The sequence below is a fragment of the Dasypus novemcinctus genome, chromosome 3 (genome assembly GCF_030445035.2).
Source record: "Dasypus novemcinctus isolate mDasNov1 chromosome 3, mDasNov1.1.hap2, whole genome shotgun sequence".
NCBI lineage: Eukaryota > Metazoa > Chordata > Mammalia > Cingulata > Dasypodidae > Dasypus > Dasypus novemcinctus.
Window position 1 is genome coordinate 121,955,190 of NC_080675.1, and position 25,983 is coordinate 121,981,172.

A 25,983-nucleotide genomic window follows, 5' to 3' on the forward strand; every position below is an offset into this window, starting at 1 on the left:
TAATCAGAAGCCCAGTTGGTTTTATATGTGATTGCTCCCTTGCCTAAAAAGGATGTCCCCGGTCCTATTTAAACCAGTGAAGACCTAAGTAATGCAAAATAAACCTGGGAAACCCACTTCATATCCTTCCTAGAATGAAAGTTGTATAAGTAATTAAGAAATGCATCATTCATGGCACTTTCATGCCAAATTAATATGAACACAACTGAAAAAACTAGACTTAACACTACAATCACACTTGTACCTTAAGACATTGACCCTCTTTGCCACAGTGTTAGGCTGTACACACATTTACATAGAGCACACCCAGAGCCTGTAGAGACAGCCCTTGGCACAGGTGGAGTAAGTAGGGACTTCCATAAGTGGTTTTAGGTGTGTTGGAGTAACTTCCTGCTGCACTAGCCTCAAGCATGAGAATGGGCATTAGAAATACCCAACAATGTGAAGTGAATAGAGAGCCTTCTATATGTCAAGGATCATTCAAGATTATGAGGATATATACATGATTTAGTCATGGTTTCTCTCCTCAAGGAGCTCATAGTTAAACTATTATAGAAAAACTCATAGTAGACTGGGGAAAATGGGGGAAGAAAATCCTTACCTTGAAACAGACGTTGCTTTTCTTGGTTGAACAAAAGAAGAAATGTAAGTAGGTAAATATCCCCATGCCTGCACTGAAGTAGTGCTAAGTTAACCTCTATCTCTGAGAAGCTAAAATCAAGACATCTGCTTTACGTCAATTGTCAAGAGACTACCAAGAAGGGCAAAAATATCAATGCAGTCTGCTTTCAGTTCTAGGCATGTTATCCTTAAAAAGAAAATTAGGAATTGGTACAGGCATGCCTCATTTTAAGAGATCTTCCCCTTGGTGGGCCCTATTTGGGAATATATGAACATCTATTATTTCCCTAATATAACATAATTCAATGTACCTGTTACAAATAGTTCTCAGAGGCTTAAATCTTCAGATTGTTCATATGTCAGTTGAACCCTGAAACCCAGTGGAGTTGTAGTCAACTCCTACTCTGCAGTTCTTTGGGCTTGCCCTGGACAACTGACAAAATGATGAGGATGGACTAGTCCATCCCCAAAACACGGAGTATCTTCAACTGCAAGCAGAAAAATTCCTTTCCTTTGCCCCATTATATCTAAGTGCCCGCTCAGCCTTATGCAGTCAGAGTGGACATCATCCCAACTCCCTCAAGATTGAGGAATGAACAAAAATAAGGGGGAAGTGTAACCATGGACCAAAGTAGATTTATTATTATCATAGTTATTATCTTGTGTTAATAGTTTGTCATGTGGATATAAAAAAACATTTTTTTTTACTTAAAAAAAGAGGAATCTCAACGTCTAAGAGAAAAGAGAAAATGTACAAAACCCAATTTCATTACCAAAATAATTCACTTATCTTTCTTGGCACATTTAAGATAATTATAAAATGCCAAGATTCAATTTATTCTCAATTTTTCTGAAATAAAGTGATTGAAAAATATAGCTTCATACATATCATAAAATCAGTGTCATTGATTAAATGCAAAAAGAACAATTGAAGAATACTCTAATAAGAATTATGTTGACCTTCTCATTCTCAAGGACAACCTTTTCTTTTGTTATTTTTATTCAAAATATTGTCATATGACAGTCAAGTTTTTAGTAGAAATTATGTTTTTACTCGTAAGTATATATAAGTACTAGAGATCTTACATTTTATAGTTCATACCCAGGATCAAAACTTTCCTGATAGCCAAGATATTGGGTTAAATAACTTTTTAAAATGGATATGAATATGTATACAACAGGTCCTTAATTAGTGAATGTACTCATTTTTCTTCTTTCTTACCAACATTATCTATTGACAATTTTTTGCTGAATTGCTGTCAAAACAGTCTTGATGTCAGGGTATCAATTACTTTTCCTTGATTTAAAACACATTTACATAATCTTAGTCCATATACATTCACCGTGTAGAGTGAGTGACAATCTTCCCAATACAGGTATCTCCGCATTTCTTGTTAGTTTTTCTCAGACTTCTGTTCTGAATTAAAACTCTTCCATTGAACTTACCTGTCATCATACCAAAACATTTCAATAAAGCATCAAAAATGCATTGGAAGGAATACTCATTGATTACTAAGTAAGTAGAAAGCAACAAAAAAATAATTCCAGCTATGTATATATTCTTTTTGGGCTCAAAGCTCAAGTCATCTATCAATTACATAAACGTAATACTGTCATTTGTATTATGCATAAAAAATGCTCTGTTTATGAGAAAAGAGCCATGAGGAAGAGTCATTTGAAATTCAGAGGTTTTTATAAAAGAAAGAAATGTGCTTTATACCAACCTGGGCTGAGAAACCACAGAAGAAACCAAACCAGAAATGCACAAGTGTGAATGCAAAATTCTTGTAGAAGAAATAGCATAAGAATTTGCACATTCGGAAATAGGACCACCTCCCATGAACAAGGAGGAGCCTTTGGAGGTATCTAAACTGTGCAAAGGAATAGTCACTGGTTAAGACTGCCTGCAGTCCTTCCTGGCCACTGATGCCAATGCCAATATGAGCACCTACAAAGGAAAGAAGAAACACTTTCATTCCAGAAACAGACAATGACGATCTCTTTGGGGAACTTGTTATTCCTCTTTAATGTTATTATTTGCTTATGGAAACTTTACAGCTATAACAGTAATCGTTTTTTTTACATGTATTATCTCATGAAACCCTCATGACAGGGATTTACTCTAGTTTTACAAAAGAGGAAATTGAACTCAGAAAAATTCAGTAGCTAGCACAAAGTTCTACAGTTTGTAAGTAACAAAATGACAACACTGAAATTAAACCCAAGTCTTGCAAGTCTGGGTCTAGTGTCCTCTCCTGCATACCATAGCTACTTATTCCACCAAACAGTATAAGATGACCAATGCCCTTTTCTAGCCTGAAAATACACAGATGATGTAAGGAAAGACAAAGATAATTTTTGATAAATGCTAATAGTAGAAACATTGGATCCAGAAAGTATCATTCACTTTAGAGTCACTGGTAAGAGTAAGTTTTAATGCAATCTCTATTTCTTATGCCCAAATGCTGAAATTGAGGGCACCATGTCGGTAGCGCCCATTGAGCGAATGTCCTCTTACTTTTGATCATGCTGACATCATTGGCTCCATCACCGATGGCCAAAGTGACAGCATTTCTGTGCTTCTTCACCAGTTCTACTACTTGGGCTTTCTGGAGTGGAGTGACTCTGCAGCAAACCACAGTCTTACACATGCAGGCAAGTTCTAGGAGATCATTCTTGGCATCGCTTTCTAGGGCATGGGCCTGTGTTATTAAATAAACAAACTAATATAAAGATAGAGATAAAGGATATATAGATATATTCCAGGAAGAGCAGAAAACAACAAATGAGAGATGTCATTTGGGAAGCAAATTTACTTTTCACAACTGATATACAAGTTTAATTCCAACAAGTCACTGTTAATTCAAAGCCACGTGAGCAATAAAAACTAATTAAAGAAATGAAAATTGAACCCATACTAAGTGCAAAGGAATTTTTTTAAATGTAGAAGATGGCACCCCTTGTATTTCTCCTTAATATCTTATCATGCTTTATTGGAGACATTCAGTTAAATAATGGAAAAGTTCTAGAAAACCATGAAAATTAAAGAAAGTAAAAGAGATAACCCATCAATACCTCATCAAGTTTACAATGAGCTATGAAATGACAATGATTGTTCTTTCTCAGTGATAGAATCTTTGTATCATTTGCATTGTTATTTTGCATATATTTCTTTTGTGGTGTTTGTTGAGGTGGTTGTTAATGTGCAGGCAAGTTAAAAAGCAGATGATCTGGATATTGGTGCTTGACAAACATAGTATTTGAAACAGAGAGAAGCCTGTGCAAAAAGGTGGCATATAACTTGGGTCTTAGAGGGTTCCCCAACCATGTCCACTCTTGCTTACTTCAAAACACACAAGAGCCTTTAGATTTGCCAAGAAATTACTGTAAAAAGAGAACATAATCCCTTCCAATTAACTGCAATTTTTCTTCTGGAAAACATTTCTCTATACATTATTTAATAAACACATCCAGAAAAAACAAGAATCCATCTAAATTTGGAGTCATTGGTGTTTTTGAAAATCAACAAGAAGCATTTGACTGCAAATTCCTTAGCAAGAAATTCACACTCCATCACAATCTGGCCCCTACTTCCCATTTGTCTTCTACTACCATTGTAAAGGTTTTAAGCTGAATGGACCCCAGAAAAGTATGTTCTTAAAGTTAATCCATTTCTGTAGGTGTGAACCTATTATAAGTAGGACCTTTTGATTAGGTTACTTCAGAAAGGCTTGAATCAGGATGGGTCTTACTCCTACTGGAGACCTTTATAATTGGGATGAATCTGGATAGAGAAAAAGAGAAAAGCCACAGAAGCAAGAAGCTGAAGCAACAAAACCTGGAAGAGAAGGGAGAGACCGGCAGACATTCCCATGTGCCTTGTCATGTGACAGAGGGGTTCGGGATCACCAGGAGCAAGTCTTCAGGGACAAAGCAATGCCTGATGAACCCTTGATTTGGACCTTTTTCTTAGGCTCAGTGCTATAAGCTTGTAAGCCAATAAATCCCCATTATGAAAGCCAACTCATTTTTGGCATATTGCTTTCAGCAGTCTAGCAGACTAAAACAACTATCTTTAAGTGTACTCTTTATTCCTATCATGCCAAATTTCCTATTTTCCATCATTTGATAGTTCTTTTTTGCCTCTGTGCCTTTGCACTTGCTGTTTCCTCTGTCCAAAAATATCACTTCCTTCAGAAAGTCTTCCCTTACATTTCCACAGGTAATTAAATGTGCTTGCCTCTATGTTCTCAAAGCATTATGTCTATTCCTCTTTCATTGCACTCATTATCTCTCCCAAAGGACTGCAGTCCTTAAAACAGGGACTATTCCTGTTTCTATTTCTATTCATGTTCTTATCCCCCGATTCTAGCACTGTGACTTAGAGATGCTTAATGAATGTTAAAGTATGAATGGATTGATGAATGGATGAATTACTATAAAAACATGACCCTGGCATAGAAAACTCTCAGGTACAAATCTATAATTCTGAGGAGAAACTGTGATTTTGCATTCTCAAATACAATCACCCTTTCTTTTTTTAAAATATGCTTCTTTATTTTTATTTTTTAAAGAAATTTATATTATATAAATGTTACACAAAAAATATAGGGGATTCCCGTATGCCCTGTTCCTTAGCCTTCCCATATTTTCTTACATCAACAACATCCTTCATTAGTCTGGTATATTTACCACAATTGATGAACAGATCGTGGAGCATTTATATTTTTAATTTTTTTTATTATTTCAAACTTTAAAAAAATTTTTTTTGTATTTTATTCATTATTTTTTAAGCTATCATTATTATATCATTTTCCTACTAATTATATTTGGTTATTTTGTTGGCTTCAATTTTGAAGAAGTTTTGGATCACAGAAGGGTTACAGCTGTGGTAGGGGAGGATCTTTGGTGTGGGGTGTCAGAGATGGGAGATGCATAGGAGGAGGTTCACCTGGGGCATACCTATAAGGCATATGAATGTGTTCATGGGGCATTGTCATAGTGGGTGGAGATTCACACAATAACGAAAGGAATATCAAATTCCCATCCTGGAGAGCGCTGCCATATTCTCTAATGGGACAGCAAGAATTCCCTGAGTACAGGGGCAATGACTTGTGAAGGTAGATGGTTCATTGATGGGTATTTGATTGTGATGACTGTACTTATGAAACTTTATTCTTGAAATCGAAACTTAGCATAGTATTATAGGGTGCCTAAGCATTATCTCCTGAGATCCTCCTTGTTGCTCAAGTGTGGCCTTTCTCTAAGCCAAACTCAGAATATAAATGCATTACCTTCCCCCAAGCATGGGACATGACTCCCAGCAATAAGCCTCCCTGGCACTGAGAGATTACTACCAAGCACCAACTGGCAATGCAACTGGAAAAAGACCATGACCAACAGGGGGAAAGGGTGAAGACAAATGAGTTTATATGGCTAAGAGACTTCAAAGTAAGTTGGGATGTCATTTCAAAGGTTATACTTATACCTGTCTCAGCAGGAACTCACTGACTGCCAAAGAGCAGGGCTCCTGAGGACTCAGGAGACATCCAGACTATAGGCAGGGCAGACAACTCAGGAGTTTGGTGTACTGCCAGTGGGCCCTACTTTGGAATTTATGTTCCCCAGGGTGATAGAATTGGACTCAGTTGTGTTTTCCCTACAGATGGTTCTTCTGCCCCTCTATTTCACCTATAGTTAGCACTAGAGTTGATAGATTTATATCCAAGAGACTTAAATCTTTGGATTGTCCCTGTGCCAGTTGGGCCCTGAATCTCAACAATTACTCTTTCTGAAATAGAAAGCATGTAACTGGCTGTCTTACTCGGAATAGCCCCCCCTTTTTCTTTTTCCTTTCTTTGTAATCACTAAGTAAAAAACTCAACTCAGGTTCTGAGACATAAAGGCCCAATTACATTTGGTAAAGCATCAGGATTTGAATAAATTGAAATTGTGACTTCTTTAAAAAAGACTTCTGACTCTAATGCAGAAACATGACCAGTTCTCCCTAAATGAAAATGAACATTTCATGGTTTCATGAGCCAGGCTTTGAAGCTGAAGGGGTTCTTCAATAGCATCTATCTCTGTTCCTTCTTTCAGTATGTGTCGAAATGAAAATAGAGAAGGGAGTGTGTTATCACCTGAGGTCTCAACTCCCTCCACACACTGGCTTCTTTGAGCCTGAAACAAAGTCCAACCATAATTTATTACAGACACTTCCACATTGTGGTCACTGGGCAATTCAGCTGCTCATCTGTGCAAGGGAGAATAGGCTCGTGTCATCTGGACAACCTTTCAGCTGAGTTTGGCCTGCAGCTGAGCCCTGTAACTTTCCATGGTGTAGAAGGCAACACATCATTATGTCTGGAATCCAGCTGGATCATGCTCTAAGCACTAAGAGCTAACAGACAGCTGATCACAAGGGGGAAAATACAATATTCTCATATCCAATTCTTTGGTCCTCTAAGAAACTGTCTACAAGGAAATGCATTTCTTTTCCAGACTCCAAAAAATGAAAAATGATCATCAAACCCGGAGAAAGATGTGAGATTAGTAATCTGCACATATAAATGCTAATTTCAGTAAAGTGCAATTGGAGCTTTTGTCTTCTAAATTAGAAACTCAGAGGAGCATTTTCATATTTGTTCAAGATTTGGAACCTGAACTGCATTAAAAGTACAATGCAAGTTTATTCTATTACGACAAGATCCAGATTTCCTAATCAAAGCAAATTGTTTGGCATTGCTATAAAATGCTGCTATTTAGAAAAACCACCAGAGGTATCTTAATGGCAATAATTTGGCGTGGTAATTATATGAAGGTCAGCCTGTGCTCTGCAAATCACAAACTTTAGCAAAAGCACACGTTAGCAAGAGCAATACTCTGGTTACATTATTTTAATTAATAACAGCAAGCTATGACACTCCCCCCCCCCTTAGAAAAACACTTAGGTAATACTGCTAAATGTTATGCAGTCATTTAGACAAGATTGTAATCTGTGAATTCAGTGTTTCTTTGGAGCCCCCCCTTTACCATAGTGCTTCAAGCAATAGCATGTGAAATATACATTAGAAGTTTCCCTCCCCTTTATAAACAGAAAATCATTGAGGATGTCCTGCTTCTAGTGGTGTCATTTAATGTTTGGAAAACACAAAAAGAGGTCTCATTATGACAGCACAAAAGAGACAATTACTGGGGTGAAGAAAAAAGAATGAACAAAAACCTTAAGAGAACTCACCAAACTGTGGCCATTTATGACTAAGGCATACTCTCCTGTTATGGTTTCTTCTACAATTGAGTCCAACTCCATCTGCTGCTTTTTTTCATAAACTAATTGGCCATTGGGAAAACTTCTGCTTTGTCCAAACAATGTTTCCTTTGCTTTCCTTAAAGGAAAAGGAAAAAGCAAATCATAACAAAGTACACAGAGCTTACCTATTAACTCTAACAAGAGACTGGCCCAGAGGTAAATTCATTTCATCACTATTCACACAGATATGGCATAAGATTCAGTTTCAGTAAGCAAGCTGGATAATTCCTGGTGATGGGGATACCATAGCAAATTACCAAATTCCAGGAAGTAGGAGGGTAAACATAATGATCTTGAATCTGTTTTAAATTACCTAAAAGCTAAGTCACCATCTTGAGCTGGGTTTGAATTATGGACTCTTGATAAATTTGCTATATAAGGTTGTCCGAGCTTAAAGAACTTAAGAAACACTGATCTGACATGCAATATTGTGAAATAATGGAAAGCAACTAAAGAAAATTGACTAAAACTTCTAGGAATTCCAGGGCACTTAAACAAAATAAATTCATCAATTCACAGAGAAATATAATATGATCCAGTTTAAAACAACAGTTCTCTGAGAAGCACATTTTCTATCGAAAATAAAAAACTAAGTATGGTATTTACCAAACTGACATTATAATATAATTTTTAAGTGTATTCATCAACTCAAACAATAGAATAAATCTTCTGGGAAAGAACTTGGAGACACCAAAATGTAAAGAGTCATCCCAAATGGAAAATCCCTCCAAGTGCCCTAGATCTAATTAGCAGTTGCTGTAGAACAATCCTGCCACATCCCATTCACTTTCTACTGTTTAAAAGGAAGATTTTTATGGTGACATAACACCCTTGGAAGTGGCACAGCACTCTTCCCTTCAAAAAGAAAAGATGATGCCTTTAAAGGAAGGGAAATTTCCTCTCCAAAGACCCTTGGCTTAGGGATAACAGGATAAAAATGCTTTGAAGTAATGTAGGACAAGGTGACATGACTATAGAAGCTTCACCACAACCAGAGAACCACACAGCAAAGGACTTAGCTCATCCCAAGCTCCCTGCTAATGGAGCAACAAAGCCAGCCACCAACACCTTAGGCTACAACTTTCATGTACAAAATGAACACCCCTGAGAAAATGGGGAATGAGGCATGGGAATGAAAATGATGGGTTGGCTTACAGCAAAATGAAATAGTTCCCCAAAGGCTCACTCTATGTAGAAAAATAGTTTTATGTACTCCCCTGAAAGAAGAGAAATGTAAAAATAAAAAAGCATAGTTTAAAAAAAGAAATACAAGCTAGAAAATGTAGCATTAATTGTTTACATACTAAGTTTGGTTTTTTTTTTAAATTATCTTCTGACCATTTTCTGCTGTCTAGGACCAAAAGCACCTCCTATATTTAGGAACCTAGAGGTTAAATGACCCTGGCTCCAAGAATGATGTCATAGATTTAGCCATCAGTTTACAAAATCAAAGAAAAAGATTTAAAGAGTCAGAGTAACGGGTGTGAAAGTTAGGAAGCTGGGATGGAGAGGGGCAGATAGAGCGGACATGGAGAATCATTGTTTTAAATAGGAGGAAAAGATCTCCTCACCAGATAATGTCAGGGAATTCTCCTCACAATCACGAAAATTTATAGTCCCATATACAGCAAGGGTGACAAGATCCCTAGAAATTAACATTTGCATTTCTGTGACAGAGTTGCAGAGCTCATAAATTGGGTGTTAAGAAAACACCAAAGGGAAAACGTCTCATAAGGTCTCCTTTTTAGTAAAGTTCTCACTCATGCTGTAGAAATGACTCAATCTCTGTTTTCCCCCCAGAGAATGAAAACATTCCAAAGAAGGGTGAAGTTCATGAAAGGATTGGCTGAAATTCTATCTACTTTGGAATTTTTTCCCCCTAAACTGTCTTCCTAACATCTCACATGAACCCTTTTCCAGGCAGAAAAGGGACCATTTTCCAGCTCAACTTCAATTCCCACTGCGCTCTGCCCAGAGGCCAAGGTCTCCTGGCTCGATCGGGTTCTCCCATAGTTAGGCCTTTGCCCATGTTTTATAGCCATCATTTCTTTTTCTTCCTGGAACTCAGCTCTTCAAACAACAGCTGGTTTTCACAAAAACAATTTATTAGGGGGTGGGAAAGAAAAAAAAAGCTACACATAATTCCCTTCAATGAACATGAACTATACATTATTTTGCAGGCATAACACACAATGCTCAACCATGGGGGTACAAACAACAAATACTGCAACAAAAGAGTGCCTGTTTGTTCCAAGCTCTGTAATGAAGTGCAGTTTATTACAATGTTGGCATGCAAAACGCATTAATGGTTGAGGCGACGACGGCATTCACAGCCCTCCGCCACCACAATCACTGCAAAGCACTGTTAGGCCCATGTTGGCTGGCACACAGTTTATGAAGAAAAAAGAGACTGGAGGGAATAGAGTCATATTTTCAGTTCTCCTAAGGCACTCTATTTTCAGATATTTAAAGGACCTATTAGGAAATGGATTGAAACCGTGACACACAATAACTTCAAGCTTTGGTACAAAGACTAGATCCCGAACTTGGAGACCTGGGCTCAGGTTTGAGGTCTGCCTCGGACACCATGTGCCCAGGGGCCAAGATATTTATTTCACCTTTTGCCACTCGATTAACTAGTGAGAGACCCTAGGCTAGAGCCCAGCTCTTCAAATTCCTAATTCTCAGACTGCTAGGCCAGACTAGATTACAAGTAGAGTCACCACAGACTGCCTCTGGGTTGGGACTAAGACGTAGTGTCAGAGTCACAGTTAAGAGACCTTAACAGACCACCACAGTACCAACAACTGAGAAAGGGAGGGCACACAGAAGTCTTGATTTTAAGGTCCAGGTTTATTACTTACTTACCTGTGTGAACTGTAAGACATTCGACCCCTGAACATATTAGAAATCAGGGGACGTGAACTGTGATGTTTAATACTACACGTCAACCTAGGTAGGTTATTGTATTCAATTGTTGGGTCAAACACTGCCCTATTTGTTGCTGTAGAGGTATTTAGTGAAGTGGATTAGCATCTACAAAGCATAGACTTTAAGTAAAGGAGATTACCCTCAATTATGTGGTTGGGCCTCATCCAACTAGCTGGACACCTCTAAAAGACTGAGGGTTCCAGGAAGAAGGAATTCTGCCTCCAGTCTATACCCTCCACTTAGGTCTGTTTCCAGCCTAAAGAATTTGGACTCAAAACTTTGACATCACTCTCACCTGAATTTCTAGCCTCCAGTTTGCCCTAAGGATTTCTGACTTGCCCGCCCTCACAATTGTGTGAGCCAATTTCTTTAGGAAAAAACAACTTTATTTCAACTTCATAAAATAAAATAACAGACAAAAGGGATCTGAACAAATTATGGAAACATTACTTTTAAAAAATCCTGTCCAGGCACGTTTATCTTATTTAATGCTAAAAACAAATTCAATTGTTTCTCCAGTGTTCAGAAAGATGAAAAAAATGAGCATATTAGTTAAATGACATGACCAAGTTCTTGTTAATGAAGAAATAAAAATTTAAAAAGCTTGATCATATTCACATCTCATGAAAATAAATCTCATATTCTTTTTTTTACTTTTAGCATTGGTATAGTACTTTCTTTGCCTTTCTACAAAAATATTACATTATTGTTAATTACACTCAGTAAGTTACATTGTTTGTATTTTTCCCATGTACCACCATATTCTTAAACATTTTGTAACAGAGGAACATTCTTGTAATTGTATTTTTAACCACAATCTTCATTTACCACCGAAATTACTATATTATACAGTCCCTACATTATCCTCTAGGTGTCTTTCAATTAATGTTAATCTCCCTAATCTACCCCTTTCAGCCATAATCACATTTATAAATCAGCAGTATTAGTTATATTCATGATAATGTGTTACCATCAACTCTATCCATTTCCACATATTTAAAATCAGCCTTATTAAGCATTCTACATACATTCAACATCAGCTCCCCCTTCTCAGCCCACATTGTCACCTACTAACCTCTACACTATAGTTTAACTTCATACATTTACTCATTGTATTTCTTATAATAAATCTCTTTACCCTCACATATGCATGCAAACACATACATATATACTTATATATATACATATTTACATATATTCTGTTGGTTCTTTATTTCTGGAAGCCCTGACTAATACCGGGAACAACCAAACAGAATAGGGTACCAACCAGTCAAAATAGATAATATTTAATGAAAATTGGGCAGCTGCACAGGTGTGTATTAGAAGATCTCCAAGATCACTTAGTGTTCTAAAATTCTATGATTAATGATATAAACTTAACCCTACTAGAATTTCTTGTCAGAGTAACTGTAAATAGGGAATTGTTTGGTCTGCACAGTATTTGAAAGACTGTATGATATTAGAGAAGACATGCTCCTTCCCTTCAAAAGTCCCTATGACTTTTTATAGCCACATCACAAAACTGATTTTACCCACCTGGTCTTAGAGCTGTTTGCATTCAAACAAATACTGCTCATACAAACAAATAACTTTCCATCAAATAGGTGTCCCAAAAATATCAACACATATTTTGTTGATTAAACGGGAAACATTGATTTCTTGGTATATCGCTACCATGCTTCTCAGAAGCAGTGTGGTCACTTCATAGTTTAATTAGTTATAACACATGAATTTTCCAAACAACATAACATATGGTAAATGCTGCAAAAATGAAATATGGAATTGAGTTTGTCTGTCAGACCAACTAAAAGTACATTATAACTCTGTTTTCCTTTGGGCAGAAGGCATATGTGTTGGTGAAAAATAATTGATGCAATAATCTTCTGAGAAAATATAGCAGTTTAATTGTAGATTTCTGGACATGTCCTTAAAACTTATTGCAGTAAAATGAACCTATTGCTTAAAGTGTCTAAAATGGTTTTGTGACACTAAATTTGAAATAAGCCGTATGCATGATATGCATGAAAATTACATAACCATGTTTATGAACTAATCTAAACACATTTGACAGGTTTAAGTATAAGCATTTAGGTCATTTCCTTCCAATAGCTACTATCACTCAAATCCTGTTCTTTGGTATTCTTTTTTTTTTTTTTTTTTCTTGAACTCTCACTGAACTCAAAAGTATAGAAGAAGAAAACTGGTACAAACTATGGTTCCTGGATTTTATCCCCAAAATTATGGATTTAAATATAAGCAGCCCAGACTGGGCATACAGAGAGCACCTTCCATTAATAATTCCTGGATGTTCTTGTCTTTGCAGAAACCCAGTATTAAGTAAATGCATAATATAAATATATTGATTTATCCTTCTTAAAAAGAATTCTTTACCTTGCATTGTCTTTCTATCATAGACTTTAAGAATGGAGTTACTTTAATTTCTGAGTTGAAATAAACACATTATCTGCCAGTCAGGTGAGTAAATTGGCCTCAGGGGTCCTGAGATACCATCTAGATAGAAATTATTTTCTTCTTTTGAGTATTTTTCCTCTTATTAAAATAATGAAGATAACTTTTGGACTTTTTCTAATTGTAAAAGCATGTATGATCGTTATTAAACTTCAGATAATATAAAAAATCATAAAAAGAAATTAAATATGACACATAATTCTATCATCCAGAGACAACCCATACATATCCTCCTAGACTAGATAGGTAGGTAGGTGGATAGTGTTTTATATATACACACACGTTTATTTTGAAAAAAAAAAGAATTACACTATGCCTGCATGATGTTTTGTAATCTCATATTTCATGTAATTATATCATGGACATCTTATATATAATGGACATCTTCCAATTTCAATAAATGCATAATAACTTGTAATGATTCCATTGCATGTAAATATCACAGTTATTAACAAGATCCCTCCTAGCTGGGTATATGTGCTATTTTATATTTTTCTATTATTATAATTGTTGCAACAATGGAAGTTCCTTTAAATACATATTCACACAATTGATCATTTATTTTCTTAAGGTAAATTCCTAGAAGTGGGAATCATTGTGTTTAAAACATATATATGTATGTGTGTGTGTGTCTATTTAATAAAATTTTTGAACTATATTACTAGGTTGCCCTCTAAAGAATATCTACAAATTTATGCTGCCAACCACAGTATATAAGAATTCGTATATCTCCACATTCCTGCCACATAATGACAGTTATGTCATTATGTCAATATGACATAGTTAACTGAATGTAATGGGATAAAATTTTAAGATGTAACTTTAGTTCCTTGCCCTCTCTCCAACTACCATCCCTACCACTGGTGATCTTCTCTAGTCAGCAGTATGCCTTGTCTCAGGGGGATCTGAGAAAGTCAAATACGAACAAAGAAAAGAGTCAAATTCTCACTTTTTTTGATTGCCAAAAGAGATTCTTGAAACTTGTAGTGGTGTCATTCTGAATTCCAATGATCTGGAATTTCACTAATTGGACTTTTTGTGAAGGATGAAAAAAAGTTGCTTTGAATCTCAAAAGACTAATCTTTAAAGGGGCATAAAATATTGCCATAAGCAAAAGACAAGAAAAAAATTACTTCTTTTCTCCACTTCCCATCCCAGCCTATGAGAGAAGCACATTGAGTAGGAGCTTAGATGCCAGTGAGTCACTAAGGGGAGCCTGAGTCCTGCCACAGCCTCGACTGATAAAAGGTGGAGGACCAGGTAATGGAATGCTAAGATAAATTTTGGGGAATCTGAATGTGGTGGATTATCTGCTTCTCCCTGAGGTGTGGTGGCATAAGAGTAGGAGGGTAAAAGAATTTCAGAAACAGAGATGGCAAATTTCTCAGACACAGAGGGATAAGGGAGAGCAGCCAGGAGGGCATGGAAGTCAGCCAAGAAAGAAATCCAGAAACCCAAAGAGACACCAGGCAGGGTCACAGAAGTAGGAAGTGCTAGATGCCAACAAGGGAGATGCTGATGATCAGTGACAGGGGAGGCAATTGTGCATCCCAGACTTAAACTAAATTTAACTGAATTTAACCAAGTATACATAGTTTAACTGTTCTGTTATCAGGCAGAAAAGGGATTCAAGTACATTTTCAGAAAATTTAACAGGAGCTTCTGTTCTTGCATGCTCTGGGCTGTGAAATTCATTCCTAAGATACAAGTTAGAAATGGCAGAACCTCCTTCCACTTCCCTACTTCACACTCAATCAAATTCCAAGTTTTACCCATTCTGCCTCCAAACTAGCTGTCGATTTCACCCACTTTTTTATTCCTCATTGTCACTGCCTCACTGCCTTAGTTCAACCTTCATCATCTCTAAACTTAGCTATCCCAACAGCCCCTGATGTATCTCCCTATACCGTTCATTTTCCCAACCAAACATACTTCATCCACCCTGTCACTGGAATGCTATTTCTAATATTCAAACTTGAACATGTCCCATTTCTGCTTAGAAATCATCCATATCCTACCAATACCTTCGTGATATAAAGTCTAGTCGCTTCTGATTCTCAATCAACCTGTCTCCAAACCAGTCTCTGAAATATTGCCCTACCTTTAACTCTAACATACACTCCAGCTACAACTTGGACTATTAGTCTTGGAAATAATATGACTTTTTTGTCATGTTTCTGTATCTTTGTACTACTGTTCTATCAACCTGCAATATCCTTATCCAGTGCAACCAATTGAGGAAGAAGATTTGTAAAGGTTGTAATAAGGGCCAGCATGTTATTTCAATAGCTTAAGAAGCTTAATATAAAATGTATATTTTCCCCATGGTAAGAATGCATAGACTCACTCTTTTTTTTAAGCTTTGTGTTATTTTTGGCTATCAACCCAGTGTGGAAAACTGCTATATTATGCTGGTTAGACGCTATGATTGAGGATTGTATATACCTTTGCCAAACAAAAATTGGGAAATCTAATTAATTATTACTGATAAAATTTTATTATTATGTTTATATTTTTTTGATGATAGAATCCATGGAATATATTGGGGAATCTATTAATAAAAGTTGTCCTTGGTGGAAAGAATGGGAACAACCGCTGGAGGAAAGAAGGAAGAGAGAATGGAGGAAATAGATAAGAAAGGAGAGGGAAAAAGGAACTCACGGACCATCCATAAAGCTTTAAGTTATTATCTCATTTAATCTTCAAAATAAAAGAATTTATAGTGTAGATATTTTATCCCCTTCTTACAAATGAGAAAACCAAGTAGAGACAACATATCAAAAGTCATTCAGTCAGCTAGAAGCAGAAATCTGGGATTCCAACTCAGGTCCTACTTCCTCATCCAGCAGTCTCCCCCTGAAATTTATTCTATTCCAATTCTTAATTTGGTGTCTGATCACTCACTTCGGTCTAGCAGAGAAATGCCTCAACAACTTTTGTTTTTATTATTAAGTGTTAAAAGGGAGTAAGAATGCATCTACGTGTGTTGGGGGAGACAAATGGCAGGTGGTTAAATCTACAGATTCTGGAGCCAAGCTGTCAGGATTCAAATCTCAGCTAAACCACTGACTAGTTAGGAGACTTTGAAAAAATTTTTGACCTATCAGTACCTCAGTTTCTTAATCTGTTAAACAAGGATAATAATGGTAATATCGACCTTTGGGTTGCTTTGAGAATTAAATGAGGTAATCCATGTAGACTGCTTACAACAATGTCCCAGAGACTGTCTCAAAACATTTAGCAGTTAAGTTCATTAAAATCTAGATTTGCTAGAATTCAGCAAGAGTCAAATTGCCCAAAAGCCAAAAGGCCATTTAAAGAAAATTTAAAGATTTTTAAAGATGTTTTTAAGACATAGAGAAGTTGAAAAATTTGGTCTGCAAGTATGAAAAGGTGGGTGCCGACCCTTAAGGTTCCCTTTCTTTCCAAGGTCTGGAAACCTAAGTGCCTTTGGGTTTAAAGATGAAGACTCATTAAGGAAGCCCATAGGGTACTACTGTTTTGTTGAGGGAACTTCAGCCCGACTTGAGGGCAAGTGGCAAGCAGTTTGTCTCTAAGTCAACAATCTGCTCAGACAGATAAAAAGTGGATTTAGCTAGAGAAGTCACTACAGGTTGCAGCAAAGCAAAAATTGTTTTAAGACAGCATTTTAAAACTGCTTGGGAAGTTACTAGGCAGATTTTTGAAATGTTCTCCAAATGAAATAATTTTTAAAACTGGACTAAAATAAATTGGTATATTAAGAAATATTATTTCTCAAAATTTAATGTTTGCCTGCTTCTACCTCCAATTTTGGCACTGAACTATCTTCTGGTACTATGTTACACAAAAATCACATTATTCTGTTTTTCCTAAGAATTATATGTCTGGGTTCAATAGTAACTATGTTAAAATATCTTTCTTCATTGTTGAAATACTCTATTTTAACTTTGCACACCATTTACTAAGACTGTGTTTTCCAAACTTACCTGGTCCTTAGTTTCATCTAGGTGTTTAGTGAAATACAAATACCCAGACTCCATCCCCTGGAGATACTTACTTTTTTGATCAGACTGAAGCTAGGCAACTGCTATTTTTAACAAATGCCCCAGTGATATTGATCAATGATCACCACATAAGAGCTGGCAATACTCACCAACATAAAAGTTTAAAGGATAGCTCAATGATTTGAAATCTTTTTCTTAAAACACTTGAGAAATGTTGAAGGCCTAAAGACAACAATGCTTTATCACTGATGTCTAAATTATCTCAGTTTATCAAAAAATGAATGGAAGTTTAGGAAACATGCAGAAAGAAATCTGTACTATGCAACGTTCAGGTGCTACAAGGTACCTTTCCACTTTCTGATCTCCTTTTTCTCCTTTCTCCCTCTCTTCCTTCCCTCCTTCTTTCAGTACTTACCTGAGTTCTTCTCGGACTTCTACTGCTGTGTTTCCTGCTATAATGAATACTTCATTCATTTCATCAGTCAGCACGTTGCAGGCATATCCAATGTTGATGGCAGTTTCTGATATGAAATGAAACCCAGCCACATTAGAACATTACTCAGTAACTTAAGTACCTTTTCCCTGAAAGTTTTGAGGCCATAACTATAGTTCCTTAAAGTTGGCAGGCCCCCTTAATGCCAGACAGCATGATAAGATATAGAATACAAGAGATCCAGAGAGAGGTGAAAAGATCTGTGTTCCATGATTGATTTAGAACTTGCTAAATCCATGGAGAACTAGCAACATCTCTGGCTCCCCAGTCTTCTCATGTAGTTTTCAAAAAATTATTTCGATTCCAAAATAGTACTCGTGAAAACACCTTAAGATCTTGTGATATAGTCAAATGTACAAATATAAAATATTTCTTTACCACAGGTCTCACATATTGTCTTTGGAAAGCTAAAATACTAAACTTAGCTAATATTCAGTTCTGATATGGTAGCAAATGGAAGAAAAACTCACAAAATATTCAGCCAAACAACAGAAATGCTTTATAAAATTCTTATAGTTCTTCTACATACAACATTGTCATTTTCCCATGAAAGGAGTAGACACCTGGAATTCGACTAACATTTCAAAAACTACCCAAGGCTTCTCCTACTACAGCACTGGAAAATTACATAATATTGGGCAATCCTTCCTCTAATTTTATATACACAGACCCTAGGGTAGTTAGATAACTCCTTCCATTTTCAAGAGTCAAGGGATTTGTCCTAAATCATGGAAGGTAATTGATAAGATTTCAGCATATCCTTTGTATAAACTACAGAAATTGAAGCTAAAAATAGTAAGGGTATGAATATTTGTACCTAATCATACAGTTACACTCAGTGACCAATATCAAACTCTATAGAGCCACTATCAAGTAACTCACCACAGGACTTAATGCCCTGTTGTTTATTTGCAGTCAGTGACTTTACTGAAGACACAGAGAACAGCTGTAGTGGTTTTAAAAAACACCAAAATATTTCCATACCAGTTGAGCACCCAGATTTCTCCCCCAAGATTGCCCTCATCTCCCTGCCACCTAGAAACTGAAGGAATGATTTTGAAGTCTCTAATGGTCTGCTTCAGTGCTGTGCGAACATCTGTTCTGATTGGCAGTAGTATTCACATGGAGTACTTGATAAATATTTTAACATCATCATTGTTATAGGTATAATTATCATAGTTAAAAGACCCAGTCAATTGAACTGAAATCCAGCTGACTCCAGCTGAAACCCAACTGAAACCCAAAATACTGTGAAAGGTATTTTGTTTTTGTTTGCCTATTTAATAATAGGCAGTAGATCAGGTTTCCTTTTTGAATCTCATATATGGAAGACTGGACAAATACCTAATTAAGCTGTCTGGTTAATTTAAATTTTTACCATAGAAGTTAGCACCCCCTTTTCAAACCATCATCATCATCCAGTTTCACATTACCTTGTTTGTCTCCTGTTAGGATCCAGATCTTAATATTGGCTAGTGATAAACTTGTAATCGTTTCAATAACACCTTCTTGTAATTCATCTTCTACAGCAGTGGCACCTAACAGCTTCATTGAAAAATAGATAATACTTTACATTAATGCAAGCAAATAACATCTGTGTCTTTTATTCACAGAGTCTGAAGTCATGGAACACAAATGAAGACAGAAATTATAATGCATTGATGAAAGCAAGCAACCTACAATGTGCAGAAATGGGTTGAGAAGGATCCCAAGAGGAAATTCCCAAATCAAGTATGTTGGGCATACTAATTAATGGCAGAGATTCTGAGAGTTAGAATTTACCTGCTCAGATAACTTATGATCCATCAGAAGCTACTTGGACCTCTGTGGTTCCTAAGAACTCTTCAGCTGCTTTCCCACATATATCAACCATAGAACAACCCTCACCCCTCAGTCAGGAGTCACAAAAATGTAGAGCCATTCTCCAACCCAAAAAACCAACAGATGCTGTGAACTAAAAAGTGAAGGTCCCATGCTCTAATTTATCCAGAGATGAACAAGGCATGCTCCCTAATACCTCACGATGGCTAAGCTTCCTGCCTCAGAAGCCTCAGGGAAAAGTGATTGCTAAAATACACCATACTCTGGATAGCACAGATATGAGCAGAATTTCATGGGTCAGTGATGGTTTAGTGCTATAGCACTATACATGATAGCAAGTTTCTTTGCTCTAAAACGGTGTCGTAAAGCAGAGAAGAGCAAACAAATAAAAAGAAAACCCCACAATATCAAGGACATCTAAGAGGTTGACAAAAAATAGGGAGTCTAGTATCTTCTACTATTGGGGGACTTCCCACTGCATAAGCCACCACTGAAAAAAACAAACCTCTTGGCCCTCTAGGTTTGTATGTGGCAAGTTCAAAGCCAACATAATAAAGCATGATTCAATGTTTGGAAAAGTAGCCTCAGCTGTGTACAAGATGATTTAGCCAATAACTTATTCCTATGCTAGATCTCAAAACATGTAAGATTCCTTCTCTAAACACAAGCTATCATGCTTCTTAATTCATACCATCAAATCTCTTTCAATTTCTTCATAGAGCTCAGCTATCCGTTCATCCCTCTCATCTGTGGCAGCATTTGCATCTTCAAGCATTTTATACCACTCTTTAAAGTACATATCATCCAGATCTCTGTATGCAATGGCCAAAGTTCGGAAGCCTTCCCCTGCAAATTCCTGCCAGGGTGGATACAGATTTAGGAAGAATAAAAAAAAAATAAACTAACACAGTAATAACTATAAAAAGAGCAGTTAAGAAGTTTTCCACTCAACTGTTCTGTCCCAAGAGAGCACTGCTTACCCATCATGGCCTCCAACTTTTATCTCCTTGGAGATGGGAGATAATGTTTGTATTTTGTATCCTATTTTTATGAAATTAAAAGCATCAAGAGAGCTGGAATTTCCACTAAAGACAACTGAAATGCCTGCTGAAGTATCCTACTTGCGACGTTTTCAATGGTTCCTTGATATACCCATTTTCTTTTTGAAGCAACATACATTGCTTCCAAATTATATAGCTATGTCTAAATTTGAGTCCTAACTATGTGACTGGCATGGTGCTGAGCACAGCACATGAATTTCTTCATTTAGTCCTTTCCACAAACATACTGCCATTTATGGACGGTACAGCTGAGACACAAAGTTTGAGGAGCTTGCCTAGGTCACACATCTAGAAAGTTGCAAAGCTGGGATTCAAGTTCAGGTCTTGGCTCCAGAGTCTGAGACCTTAATGTAGACCTTGAACCAAGACTCTTTTCCAGTCAGTGCCATGACATCATGAAGGAAAGAAAGGTGGCTAATAGCAACATAGAAGTGCACAGAAAAATTCTTCAGTTCCTGTGCACTACAGGTGCTTGTGTTCAAGCCCTCAGTATTTGCCTCCTGAAATCCAAATTATTAAATGCATGACTTCATTGACCATCCCTGTTATGGACTGAATCATATCTCCCACAAAGACATGTTTAAGTCTTAATCCCAAGTCATTTGTAAATAGAATCTTCAAAGATCCTATTAAGATGAGGTCAAGGGAAGCGGACTTGGCCCCATGGTTAGGGTGTCTGTCTACCACATGGTTCATACCCAAGGTCTCCTTGACCCGTGTAGAGCTGGCCCACGTGCAGTGCTGATGCGTGCAGGGTGTCCCCTGCGTAGGGAAGCCCCACGCGCAAGGAATGCGCCCTGTAAGAAGAACCGCCCAGTGCAAAAGAAAATGCAGCCTGCCCAGGAATGGTGCCGCACACACGGAGAGCTGACACAGCAAGATGACGCAGCAAAAAGAAAACACAGATTCCCATGCCGCTGACAACAATAGAAGTGGACAAAGAAGAGCACACAGCAAATAGAACAGACAACTGGGGTGGGGAGGGGTGAGGGGAGAGAAATAAAAGAAATAAATACATCTTAAAAAAAAAAAAAAAGATGAGATCAAACCAAATCAGGGCAGGCCTTAATCCAGTATGACTGGAGTCCTGATTAGCAGAGGAAACTTGGACACAGTAGTAGGAGTGAGTAGGAAACAGAAGGAAGCAGTTGGCCACATGATGGAGGTAGAGGATGAGTTTTGGTTTGCCAGCAAGCAGCCACCAAAATGCTACAGAATTCAAAGAAAGCATGGCCTGCCAATGCCCTGATTTTGGGCTTCTAGCCTTCAGTACTGTGAGACAGTAAATTCCTGTGGTTTAAGCCAACCAGTCTGTGGTACTTTGTTATAGCAGCCCTCACAAACTTGGATAATCCCTGAGTCACACTCTGAAGGTGACATTTCCTGCCTTGAACTCCCATGACTTTTTTTAATGACTCCTTTGTGGCACTTATTACATTCTGTTTTGTTTTATAGGTATTTATGTAGTTGTCTCATCAACTTTGCTGCATTGTAAATACTCAGGGGCCGGGATTGCAAATTCTCTATCCTTGAATCCTCCACCACACATAGAGCACAAATTTTTAAAAAAAATAAGCTCAACTTCACTGTGACATTCCTAGATCAAAAGTCAAAGGAATATTTTTCTGGAATCTGGCCACAATGAAAACTGTCATGTTAGTGCTATGGCTTTCTTTTAAAAAAATTATTTAACAACATTAGCATTCTTGGGGAAGCAGATATGGCTCAAGAAGTTGGGTGTCTCCTCCCATGTGGTCCCAGGTTCAGTGCCCAGTACCTCCTAAAGAAGACAAGCAAGACAGCAAGTTGACATGACAGGCTGGCACAGCGAGATGATGCAACAAGATGATACAATGAAGAGGCACAACAAGCAGGGAGTGGCATGGCTCTAGTGATTGGACACCTCCCTCCCACAGGGGAGGTCCCAGGTTAGTTCTGGGTGCCTCCTAAAAGAAGACGAGTAAATACAGAGAGCACACAATGAACAGACAGAGAGCAGACAATGAGTGCAAACAATGAGAGGGAAGGAGAAAGAAAGAAATCTTAAAAAAAAATTCTTTATTTGTATATCTTTACATTATATCTCAAAACACTTTTATGTTTGTTATTTCATCTGACAACTGTGGTGGAATGTAGATGAGGTGAGTTAAAGGAGATGAGGAAAGACTCTCTTAGGAGCAAAATGGGTTGTCAGGGATTACACAAAAGTAGGACAAAATGAAAACATCTTTCTCCTGATTTAGATTCTAAACAGTTTTCCAAAGTGGTTGTATTAATTTACATTTCACCTTCAGGAGTCTATGAGAGTTCTGATTTTGCCACACCCTCACCAATGTTGATACTTTCTGTCCTTATATTACAATTCCATTAAGTGGCAGGCTGGTAAACTGCCCCCTGGGAAAAGAGGGGGCTTGATTTGTAGCATTTGCCAATTTCTATTATGTAAATATTCCCACAATGACCAATTTCAAGTTATCAACGGTCTAAGAAATTATTCACAAAATTCCTTAATATTTAAAAACTGCCTCTTGTGAGCTGGTATGAGCTGGCTCCAGCACCCTATGATTACCATTTGTTTAAAAATTTTAAAGTTACATAATGACCCAAATAGCAAATTAATTTGTGGTATTAGAAATCAGGATAAAGATTATCCTCACAGGAAAGAGTAGTGACAGGAAAGGGGCACAATGGGGGTTCTGGACTTCTGGAATGTTCTGCTCCTTCAAAGAGCTGGTTTACATGGGTCTGTTCACTTTGTAAAAATTCACCAAATACACACTTAAGATTTGTGTGGTTTTCTGTGTATAATTTATACTTCAATAAAACTTTTTAAAAGTTACCTTCCCCCCAGCATGGGACATGACTCCCAGGGATAAATCTCCCTGGTACTGAGGGATTATTACCAAGCACCCACTAACAGTGCAATTGGAAAAAGACCTTGACCACAAAGGGGAAAGGGTAAAGACAAATGAGTTTATATGGCTAAGATACTTCAAAGTGAGTCGGGAGGTCATTCCAGAGATTACACTTATGAATGTCTCAGCAGGATCTCATTGATGGCCAAAGTAAATTTTGCCTCAAATAACAGGGCTCCTGAGGGCTCTGGAGACATCCAGACACTTTAGGCAGGACAGACAGCTCAGGAGTTTGGTGTCCTGACAGTGGGCTCTACTTCAGAATTTATGCTCCCAAGTGTGACAGAGCTGGACTCAGTTGTGTTTTCTCTACACATGGCTCTTCTGCCCCTTCTATTTGAACCTATAGTTAGTACTAGAGTTGATAGGTATATGTCCAAGAGACTTAAATCTATGGGCTTTCCATGTGCCAGTTGGGCCCTGAATCTCAACAGCACTTACCCTCCAGGTCATTGGACCCACCCAGGACAACTAACAAAGAGATGATGATGAACAATGCCCATCCCCAGGAACAGAGAGAGTCTGCAACTGCAGGCAAGATAGCCCCATCTATCTGCCCAATGGGATCTAAGCCCCCTCTCAGTTAGAGGTGGGGTGGGAATCACCATCCCAGAATCTTCAGGATTGGGGAATGAATGATGGACTAGGGTATGTTTATTGTTATTCTACTATAGGCTTATTGTGATTCTAGCAACAGAAGGACTGTTGTCACAGATGAGGAGGCAGTGGCCACTGGAAGTTCTTAGGGGTGGGAGAAGGAAAAATAGGGGTAATATGGGGGCATTTCCAGAACCTGGGAATTGTCCTGAATGACATTGTAATGACAGATACAGGCCATTATATACCTTGTCATAACTTACAAAATTGTGCAGGAGACAGTGTAAACTATAATATAAACTGTAATCCACACTTAGTGGCAATGCTCCATAATGTGTTCATCAATTGTAAAAACTGCATCACACTAACGAAGGATGTTGTTAATGTGGGAAAATGTGGGAGTGTTAGGGAGTAGGGCACATAGGAATCCCACATATTTTTTATGTGACATTCATGTAATCTAAGTATCTTTATTAAAAAGTATATTATATTTTAAAAATATATTAGAGCTTTTTGATTTGACTACATCAGAGGGCGTGACTCAGGTTGAGTTCCTGCCCTCTTGCTGGGTCCGATATAAACAGACACTTACTAAAAAGACACAGAGGAGAGAACTTTGTCATTTTGATACTGTCATGTGACAGAAGGAGAAGGCTCAAACAGCTAAAGCCTTAGAGAGAGATGGACCATTTAACTGATATCTTACAGCTGACCTTGGGATGAGAGCTAAAACTGATATAGGAAGCCTTGAGAGGCAAACCCTATGCCAGCCTGCAGCTGAAATCAGGAAGAAGCCAGGCCCATGGAACCTCAAGAGGAAGAGGAAGCCCAGAGGGGAAGGCTGAAACCCAGCCGAGATCGCCTGCCATCTTGCTTCAACATGGGGCAGCTGACCGGTGAGAAAGTACCTCTTATGGTACCTTCAGTTGGACTTTCCATGGACCTTGGGACTGTACTGTAAGCTTTTATCCCAAATAAATATCCTTTATAAAAGCCAAAAGATTTCTGGTACTTTGCATCCATACCCCTTTTGGAGGATGAATAACCACCTTTCTCCTTTAAGGACACCAGTCATTGGAGTTAGGGCCCAACCTAAATCCAGGATGGTCTCATTTCAAGTTCCTTAACTTAATTACATCTATAAAGACCCTATTCCCAATTAAGATTGCAGTCACAGATAGCAGGAGTTAGGACTTGGGCATATCTTTTTAGGAGAAAAGTTACAACCCACTACAATTATTTATCCCTTAAATTCTATACTCAGTCAACCCATTAAGCAATTGTGAAAGTCAAACAAAAACATTTCAGGATTTGCAAGGATTCAGAAAGTACGACCAAAGATCCTCTCTGGAAGGCCGTAGACAGCACATAGCATGAGATAAACCCAGCCGGAGTAACTATCACTTAGAGGAAACAAAGAAGCTAAAAATAAAGTAGAAGAGAATCCATCAGCTGTGATGTATACGATGATTTCCTTGAGATAGTAAGGTATTACATTTCCTCCCCTGTGAGGTATAGGATGATTTCCTAGAGATGGTAGAGAATTATATTTCCTCTCCTGTGGACTCACTTATATGATTGTTCTTCAGTGAATAACATTGACACAATCTCAATTCTGTAAATGTTACTTTTATTGGATATACACATTTTCAACCTAAAAACAAAGTACTTAAGACTTAGTTTTAACTACAGAATATAATGTAAATAGAATGTAAATTCTACAGAATAGAATGTAACCTTGGCAAAGTAAAAATAATATAAGGATTGAAAGTGTGAAATG

The 25,983-nt window shown here is 37.5% G+C and overlaps 1 protein-coding gene across 1 annotated transcript in view; it reads right to left on the reverse strand.

Annotated features, from left to right (window-relative positions):
* Nucleotides 1-25,983, reverse strand: part of ATP8B4 (ATPase phospholipid transporting 8B4 (putative)) — a 292,064-nt gene that overhangs the window by 34,873 nt on the left and 231,208 nt on the right. The window contains exons 18-23 of the mRNA XM_058294177.2: nucleotides 20,322-20,486; nucleotides 19,243-19,354; nucleotides 17,732-17,837; nucleotides 7,859-8,006; nucleotides 3,140-3,323; nucleotides 2,346-2,569 (exon numbers count right to left, since the gene is read on the reverse strand). Coding sequence (XP_058150160.1) covers nucleotides 2,346-2,569; nucleotides 3,140-3,323; nucleotides 7,859-8,006; nucleotides 17,732-17,837; nucleotides 19,243-19,354; nucleotides 20,322-20,486 — 939 coding nt within the window. The remainder of the gene's footprint in view (nucleotides 1-2,345; nucleotides 2,570-3,139; nucleotides 3,324-7,858; nucleotides 8,007-17,731; nucleotides 17,838-19,242; nucleotides 19,355-20,321; nucleotides 20,487-25,983) is intronic.